The sequence below is a fragment of the Juglans regia genome, chromosome 5 (assembly GCF_001411555.2).
Source record: "Juglans regia cultivar Chandler chromosome 5, Walnut 2.0, whole genome shotgun sequence".
Lineage (NCBI taxonomy): Eukaryota > Viridiplantae > Streptophyta > Magnoliopsida > Fagales > Juglandaceae > Juglans > Juglans regia.
In genome coordinates this window covers 13,181,275-13,190,716 of record NC_049905.1, presented here as the reverse complement: position 1 = coordinate 13,190,716, position 9,442 = coordinate 13,181,275, and the positions used below count along the sequence as shown (strand labels likewise).

Here is a 9,442-nt window from a genome sequence, read left to right as displayed (position 1 = left end):
GTAGGAGACCACACTTGCTGTTTGTATCTTCAGTTAATGCCAGGGAATTCAAAAACCTTAGACTCCAATACGTTACAATGCTATAATATAATTTTTGAAAGATCACGAAAGTGCTAGAAGCGGCCACGCAGCAACAAAATAGTGCCAAATGCACTGTGACCATGGGTCTCAAAAACTCACTTTTGAACGGGTGTAAACGAAGACCCGATATTGATAGGGTAGGGCTTAGGGATGTCGGTGAAACTAGTGGTGGTGGTGGTTGGCCGTGGGTGGCGGCGTAGAGGGCGGTCGAAGGCTAAAATACCCAAAACGAAAATATTGATGGTGGGGCTTCACCAGTGACAGATCGGAGGTGGGGTTGGGTCCATTGGATTGCTAGGAGGTCGAGGATGATGTGGTGAGAAGATGGTGGTCGGAGATGGCGCGACGGCGGCGCGGCGGCACAAGGAGTGTCGCGGCTTGGTGTGGTGCGTGGGGGCTATCGGCGGCGAGTTAGGGGCTGAAATCAGAGGGGGGTGATCGCCGATCGAAGGGGAGGTGAAAGGGAGGGCCAATGTCGGGCCGGTGCACGGCGGCGGGCTGGGGGACGACGCACGGACAGAGAGAAGAGAGAGGGAGAGACGTGCGCGCGAGAGAACCAGGGAGAAGGAAAGAAAAAAGAAAGAAAAAGAAAATAAAAGAAGAAAAGAAAAAGAGAGGAAAGAGAAAATGGATGGAAAGAAATGAGGTCCAATCCTCACATCTTGGGTCACAAAAATGATCCAACAGAAACGATTTCAAAACAACAAGTAAAATAAAATAATTAAAACGTAGTGATTAAAATGAAAATAAATAATTAAACCTAACAATAAGTTAATTAAATATGAAAAAAATTTAAATGTATTACAATAATCAATTTTAAGAAAGTACTTCAAAATAATTTTCACAAAATTAAAATTATAAAAATAAAGCCATTAAAAATCCACCCAATTTTAAAACAAGAGAATAAATTTTTAAATTAATAACAAATAAATTTTTAATTAAAAATACATTAAAATACGGGGTGTTACATCCTTCCCCCCTTAAAAAAAATTTCGTCCTCAAAATTTATAAGGTCAAACGTGACGCTAAAGCAGGATAGAAGATACAACCCAAAACACGCTTGAAATGATCATACCATCAACAACTCCCAACAAACATGAGTAATGTTCTCTCAAGTTTATTTCCATAGGCAATTCCATCATACTCGTATTAGTCCCCCAGTGGCGCAACACGTTCAGTATTTCTAGGTCGTTTATTATGTAACGTCCCAATGGAAGGCCCAAACCACATGGCCTATACTCCAAAAGGACTAGTTAATGATACAATTGAAACCCTATTAGAATCTTATAAAGAGTAAGAACTTCTCCTTCCCAATCAATTTAGGATCTCATACACTACCTACCCTTATCCATATCATATAGGGTATCACATGGAATGCTCACAGTACCGAGCGGTCTAATTTGATGAAAAAAATTAAGATATCTGAAAGTGCCCAAGAGGGGTTTTGAAACCAGTGTTTCGCGCCATATGGGAAATTTTAGAAGCCAAACCGTAGAAACTCGCTGAGGAAATCAAAGAGAAACAGACAAACACTTACCTATGACCATAAAGAAGACGATTTACAATCTTGACGAGAGAAAAGAAACAATCTTTAGATAAAAACAAACACGAACAAATGATTTCAAAAGGATAGAAAAAGCTTGATCTCAGAGAGAGAGGGAGAGAGAGAAGCTTTGATGAGAGAGTGAAAAATACCACAATCCAACACTCTGTCGTCGACCCTCACATCAACCAAGAAAAAAATCCCTTCACCCTGACAACGTCCTATCACGAAACTATAGAATAAACCAGAAAAAAAGAAAAACCAAATCCAGTTTTCCAAGAACCAATTATACAACCCAGATGAACGAAAAATGCAAACAAGAAAGCCCATACTTTTTTTTTTAAGCTTTTTTTTTTTTAAGCAAGAAAGCCCATACTTGGTCACCCACGAATGATACCACACTGTATGCACCAACTAATTAATAAAACATAAGGTCATAACTATAATTACACACAAAAACAAAACAATAAAAGACTCGGCCATACAGACTGAGAGAGACAAAAGAGATAAAAAAAAAAAAAGAAGAAAAAGAAGAAAAAATGGAACATTAAAAAGACGCACCAATCAACTAATAAAATAGAGGGTCATAACTGTAATTGCACACAAAAAAAAAACATTAAAAGACTCGGCCAAGCAGACTGACAAACACAGAAGAAAAAAATTAAAACATAAAATTATCATCTCATCATTACACTTTTTTTAAATTTCTATATAAAATATAATAAACAATTCAACTTTTTCAAATCTCAATACACCTTTTTCAAATCCTAAAATAATAATAATATTAAAATATAATATTTTAAATTTCAAAACAAAACATAAAATTCTCATCTCATCCTCCAAACATATCCTAAAAAGAGACAGACATAAACAAGGAAAAAAAAAAACAGAAGAAGAAGAAGAAGAAATGGAAGAGATAAAACACGGTCACAAGACTCACAACTGTAATTAAAGATAAAAGAGTGATGCTAGAGCTACCGCTGGTGGCTCCCGCTGGAAGCCACCGCTGGCTCTAGCATGTGTTTTTCTATGTGTTTTTTTTACAATTATTTTTATATAGATGTTTTTAATAATTTTAAATATTTAAAAAAATAAAATAAATTTATAATAATATTAAAAAACACTTCCTTAATCATGAAGTAAAAAAAATTATTAAAAAAATACTTCCTTAATCACGAAATAAAATAAAAAAATATTTTTTTTTACTTCATAATTAAGGAAGTATTTTTTAATAATATTATAATTTTTTTATTTATTTTTTAATATTTAAAATTATTAAAAACATCTATATAAAATTAATTGTAAAAAAATATATAAAAAAACACATAATAGAGCCAGCGGTGACTCCGAGCGGGAGCCACCAGCGGTAGCTCTATCATTTTCCAAGATAAAAAGGACAACATTAAAAGACTCTGTCAGACAGACTAACAGAAACTATTGTACCCCTCTCATCAGCCACCCAAATCATTCCCTCACCCTAAAAAGTAACTGATGGACATTAAGATGGACTTAATTTTATAAATTTTTTATAAATTTTAGATAGATTAATTATAAGATCAAAATTAAGAAAATAAAAAAATAATACAATAATTGGTACAATTCATTTGAAATGACTCTAACAAAAATCAAATATTCAAGATAAATTTGAGACAATGAGATCATTTATCAGCAACAAAACCCAGCCACGAACTCGCTTTGAAAAAACCAAAAAGGAACTCACACAGCAACGAAATGACACTGCAAGAACTAAACAAAGGACAGAAAGTTCTGACTACACGGAAACACCAATGTAATAAAACGAAAAACAAAAGAACAAGCATCTGGCACAAGGGCATAAACGTGATAAAGGAAAAAATGGATGAACAAATCTACTGCCGCTTTTATAATAATATATATATATATATATATATATGTGTGTGTGTGTGAGAATAATTGTTGTAAGTGTTTTTCATCTCATGTCTTATAGTTTTATTTTTTAATAATTATTATTATTTTGAAATTTGATAAAATTAAATTATTTATTATATTTTATATGTAAATTTAAAAAGATTATAATGATGAGATGAGATTAGATGAAATATTTTTTATATCTAAACGAGACCTTTATCTCTACCATGTCAATAGTATCGAGAATATATTATTTATATTGACTTGCAAATATGATTCAAAATATATAGAAACCAAGAGAGGTAGAAGGTTTGTTGACTGAAGTTAAAAACTCTAAATTTAAAAGCCTTCGGAAAAATAAGAGGTACAAATGGAAAAGTTTAAAATGTTTGTTTAGAAAATAAATTTAGATAAACCAACTAACTGTACATAAGAGCAATTTTTGGGATCTGGAGATGCATTTGGTGTGCTACACGTTATCGTGCATTGAGGGAACAAACAACGAAAAAATCATTTAAGGTGAGGGTGGTAATATACGGTATAACCCTTGAATATACCAACACTACACAAAATAAATCGGTTAGGTTAAAATGGGTTGATTTAATAAGACATGAATAATAAATGGACTAATTGTGGGTCGACCCATGCAAACAACCTATATAATATGAATAGATTATATTTTTAAGTTTTATAAATGTTTAGTTTTATATGCCTTTTTCAGTTTATGGAATGTAATATTAATATCAATACTTAACTGCTTAATATCTCAAACTATTAAACTTCTTTTGTTAATATGTAATTTTACTTTATGAAAAAATAAATTTTCTTACATATCATTGATTTGGATATTGATAATATAATATTTTATTATGAATATAGTTGTAATTGTGAATTCTTTATATAGTTATCCTTATATTATATATGAAATTATATTAATTGGGTTAAACAAATATATATGAATTAGCTTAACCTATCTGTATGAAACGGATTAAATGGGCTATGTCCATGTTAACCCAATAGAAGTTTATTATTAAACGGGTTAAGCGGATCATATTATATAACATATTACCTATAATTTATATGAGTCGTACTAAGATTTTAAGATCTGACACATTTAATTAAACGGGTCGTATTCGAATTAATCTATATAATCTAATACTCATTACTTGACAGACCCGCGAGCACGAATTGCCACCCTGCTTTAGAGTACCCCGTTACTATTGTACACATGCACATCATTCTCACTACAAGGAGAACCAAGTTCACTCCATTTTAATATATGTACAAGGGAAAGAAAATTCAACATGCTCCACTTTTTTCTCACCCTTCAAAAATTGTGATGAAGTCTAGTGTATATATATAACATTGGCCTATAGGAAGGGCACAAACTCTTTTTAAACATATTATAGACCATACCATCTTCCTAATGTACTGCCATTGACGATAACACTTGAATAGGTTAGTGCCATATTAATATAATAAGACTAAAGTATATAACATTTGTTTTTCCTTTACAAAGTAGGAATCTCGCAAATTTTGATGCGAAAAAGATATCCAACAAAAAGAATATGGGTTTGAAATAAGCGAAAATGAAATCATGGATTGGCACAATAGGTAAACCCCTTCTATAGTATTGCAACGAGGCAGTAGTGTTGAACATCTTAGAAACAGAAAGAGCATTACAATGCAGTAGTGTGTAAACTTTACAAATAGTTATATATGAGGGAGTGAATTTCCCACCATCCCCCTTATAGAGAGTAATACACTTCCAATTTTTTGAAGTACATATCTAATTTGATGCGACGTCGAGGTTTTGCAGCATCATACATCTTCATGAGCAGCTTGTGTCATAAGTTGCGAGTCCCAGCAACTCTGGACCTTCTAGCCGAGGATTATGCTCAAAGCTACATCATTGGAACGATATAAGTTTTGGATGACCACAAAAGGAAAGAGCGGCTAGCAGTGAGATTAAAAGTGTAATAGGATGGGCATAAAGATGACACAGTAGGATTAACTCAAAATTCAGCAGTAAATCACCATAAAAGCAGCCAATTCTTATAACAAAGCAAGCTGAAACATTAATAAAGGGAAAAAAAAGAAAAAAGGAATGAAAAGTATGCCACCAGTTGAAAATACAATGTGACTAAAACAAAATATTTTTCTTAAGGGCTCGTTTAGATAGTGAGATGAGAATGAAATGAGATGGTTTTAGACGAGTTAAATAAAATATTGTTAGAATATTCTTTTTTAATATTATTATTGTTTTGAGATTTGAAAAAATTGAATTGTTTATTATATTGTGTGGAAATTTGATAAAGTTATAATAATGAGATGAGATGAGGTAAGATGGTTTCTATATCCAAACGAGCTCAGTCAATGTGATTAAAACATTTTAACACTACAATATTGTTTTCTGGCAATTAATATAACAGAGTAACAGACAACTGACATTTCCATGTAGTCATGTCACAATAGACACTAACAACATTAACACAAGTTGCACCCACAATGAAGAAGGCCAAGTGGGTTGAAGCGTCTAAACAAGCTCAAAACAAGGATAGGCTAGCAAAGATGCTCAGTCTCTGAAACAGGTTCCTTTCAGCAACACAATCAGTTGTTTCCTTGCGCTCTGTCACTTGCTTTTAGAAGTTTCCTTTGATATGACAGTATTAATTCATTGTGTATCGAAATATCCATGATTAGTTCCACAGTCAAATGACATTTATCTCTCTGCATTATTATTAGAGCGATTTTTGGATCTGCTAACGTAAAAGGTTCTTTGCATGTTAAGTTGGTATAATCACAAGGCACTTGTACTCAATTAATTCAGGAAATTACAAGCCGAGAGACCCCAGACATTTGCACACTGTAAGATGACAATATTTGATCTTAACATAACTTTTCACCGCCAGAAATATGATGTAACCCAAAAATTTGGGTAGGTCTTAGAGGTAACTTGTAATTTATAAGATGTATACGAGAATCAAATGCTCGTATTCTTTAATGTTTTCCTTGGCTGCTGTGTTTCTCTTGAACTCTATCATGTCCTCAATTTATTATCCACAATTACTTGTTAGTATTGTCATACAATAATATGGAAAGCTCAACAGTCCATCTAGGAGCTTTAGTTCTTTATATTCTTCATGGTCCAATCCTACAGCTTGGTCCACCAACCTAATCCTATGAACCTGATCTAATTGCACAAAAGTGAATTTAGGATAATCTGGATTGTTCGTTAAATTCTATTATTGGAAAAAACTCTAATCTGGAATTCAATCTTAATAACGAGACTCAGTTCTAGTAAGGGGGCATTAGAACCTTTTCAGTTTTGTTTCCACTGAAAAAGATGTAGCTTTTGTACAGTCAGTGTGTAAAATTCTTTTGAGATACATACATAGAGAGAGAGAGAGAGAGAGAGAGAGAGAGAGAGAGTTGATTCCAAGGAATATCCATGCCTAATTCATTGAAAATGGCATTGCTAACTAATCTAACAGTGTGAGACACCTTGAAGTTATACTCAAAATAAGAGTTTTTGGTAAATAGAAAGATACAAAAATCATTTAAAAAAACCAAACTCTATAGCAGTAAGTTACCATCTTAATCCTCAACCTTTCATATAGAAGTCTCGGTGCGAAAATATTTTGTGCTTCCCCAAAAATAAAACAGTTTATAGCAACTCCACTCTGAATTGGCTCATTAAATACCCAAGATCTACAATGTACCAATTGTAATGACCCAAAGAACACCCAAACCGCATCTAGACTTATTTTCCAAAACGACCAGTCAATGTTATGATTGGAGTCCCTTGGAATCATTATAAAGGGCAAGAACCAGTCCCTCCCAAGCAATGTGGTAACCAATTCACCACCTTCGCACACTCAATGTGGGGTTTTACACGAATACATTGTTTCAAACATTTTTCATTCTCTGTGTTATCTTTTTTGATAAGTAAAAGAGCATTTTCCATTCTCTTATGTTATTAATTTCTTTGGTAATTACATACTTGTATTGGACATAATGGTTTATAAAAAAGAATTGTCAATGATTTTTTTTAACAATTAATGAGAATATTATAATCACTTCAAAATAGCATGAAAGATATATTGTCTCCAACATGTGAAAATATTGTCATATGATCATGTACTCATCCCTTTTGGTTGTCAATTTTGAACGGGTGGGAAAATGCAACTAACATTATAAATCTCCAATTCGTAGGGTCAAGGCAGAGAGGTAAAATATACACACCCGAGTACATACCAGAGATGCATTACACATATATAATACAATTTTAAATGAGCACTTATACGGAACAGGGGGGAACCAAGGGAGAGGAACAGAGAGAGCTATAGAGATGCATTGTGGTCTATGTGAAGTTTCAAACAATGGTCCCATGGAAAGTAAAAAAAAAAAAGTAGTCAACTCTTGAAGTTAAAAAGAACACAATGAGATGGAGATAGTCAGAGAAAAGATAAAATGGAAAACACAAAACCTCCCAATAGTTTGAACTAAATGAGGTCTTACTTTTAAAAGTCCAACATATAATTTGCAATTGTTTATGTCGAAGTGTTAAAGATATAAACTTAGCTTATAAAATAAATCATGAAGTGACACAACTTGATTGGATATATGCAAGACATTTCAACTTTATACCCCGAACTTAAACACAAGGACGCTATACCGGTTTCATGTTTTACTGTCTAACCACATAAGAGTACTTACTTTCCCAAAGATACAAACATAAAAAAACTTACTTGTTCAAAGGGATGTGCTCAAATGGTCCGCTGGTTGGAATAGTTCCACACAAATCATTGTTCGAGACATCTCTGAAAAGACAGAGTTTTCAAGTCTTTTCTATAAGTGTGTTACCCTACAAAATAGCATGAGACCGGATCCACCAAAAGGATATTAATAAAACTTACACAACTTTGAGGGTAGAAATACCAGTAAGCTCCCTGGGGATTGGCCCATTTAACCTGTTGTCATTAAGCCGCCTGCCAAAACAAGTATTAATGAATAACGAGAAAGACTATTTATTGGATGTGTTCATGCTATGGAAATTATACTTGAAAATACATAGGAAAGAATAATCATCAGATCAAGTAATTATATGACAACAATTTGTCAATGTCTAATTACATGAATTTGGTGAAAACGTTAGCGAACCACAAAACTTTTTACTTGCAGGTAGCGAACCACAACATTGATGCTCATATGTTCACTTGGCATCCTAAATTTAGGCTCTTGGTCGATTCAGATGTCTGCCCATTTATTATTTTACAGATCAATCTGAGAGAAAATGAAGGAGAAAGGAAAAATAATATATCCAGCTCTAATTAAAGAGGGCAATTGAGAGAAAGCAAATCCCAGAACAAAGTCTAATCATGCATAAAGAGAACACTGGTAAATTTAATAAAACTCACAGGAACACAAGAGACTTCAATTTCCCCAACGAAGGAGGAATTGTCCCAGAGATGTTGTTATTGTATAAATCCAAGCTGATGAGACTCTTTAGGTTACCAAGTTCTGAAGGAATAGTCCCTTCAATGTGGTTTTTATATAGCTCCCTGTATCAACAAAGAAAAAAGTGGTCTCAATTGATTAAAGGATACCCCAATATGAAGAGGACACTGGCAACGGATACTCATGGCAGTCAAAGCGGGAGACAAATGCCTTAATATCAAATATGTGATCATTTCAGAACTAACAATAAATCAAGTGAGCATACTGTCAAGAAAAAAATAAACATACAGATACTGTAGATGCTCTAGCTTCCCAAGTTCAGGCACCAAATGTCCAGATAAATTTGAATTACCAAGATCACTGCAATATAAGAACAGAAAAAGGAAAAAAATTATTCTTGAGACATTACAACAAAGTTGCACATGTAACTTAAAAACTGCAAGTGTATCTAACATAATAACCACATAGTTG

The 9,442-nt window shown here is 33.2% G+C and overlaps 1 protein-coding gene across 1 annotated transcript; it reads right to left on the bottom strand.

Moving 5' to 3' along the window:
- Positions 1–5,097: 5,097 nt before the first annotated feature.
- LOC118348534 (leucine-rich repeat protein 1-like) lies at positions 5,098–9,426 on the bottom strand. Its single transcript, XM_035690483.1, has 5 exons — positions 9,260–9,426; positions 8,932–9,075; positions 8,431–8,502; positions 8,263–8,334; positions 5,098–5,415 (listed from the first exon to the last, which is right to left on the bottom strand). Exons 1-5 carry the CDS (start codon positions 9,424–9,426, stop codon positions 5,343–5,345), a joined length of 528 nt encoding a protein of 175 aa, XP_035546376.1. The 3' UTR covers positions 5,098–5,342.
- Positions 9,427–9,442: the final 16 nt, after the last annotated feature.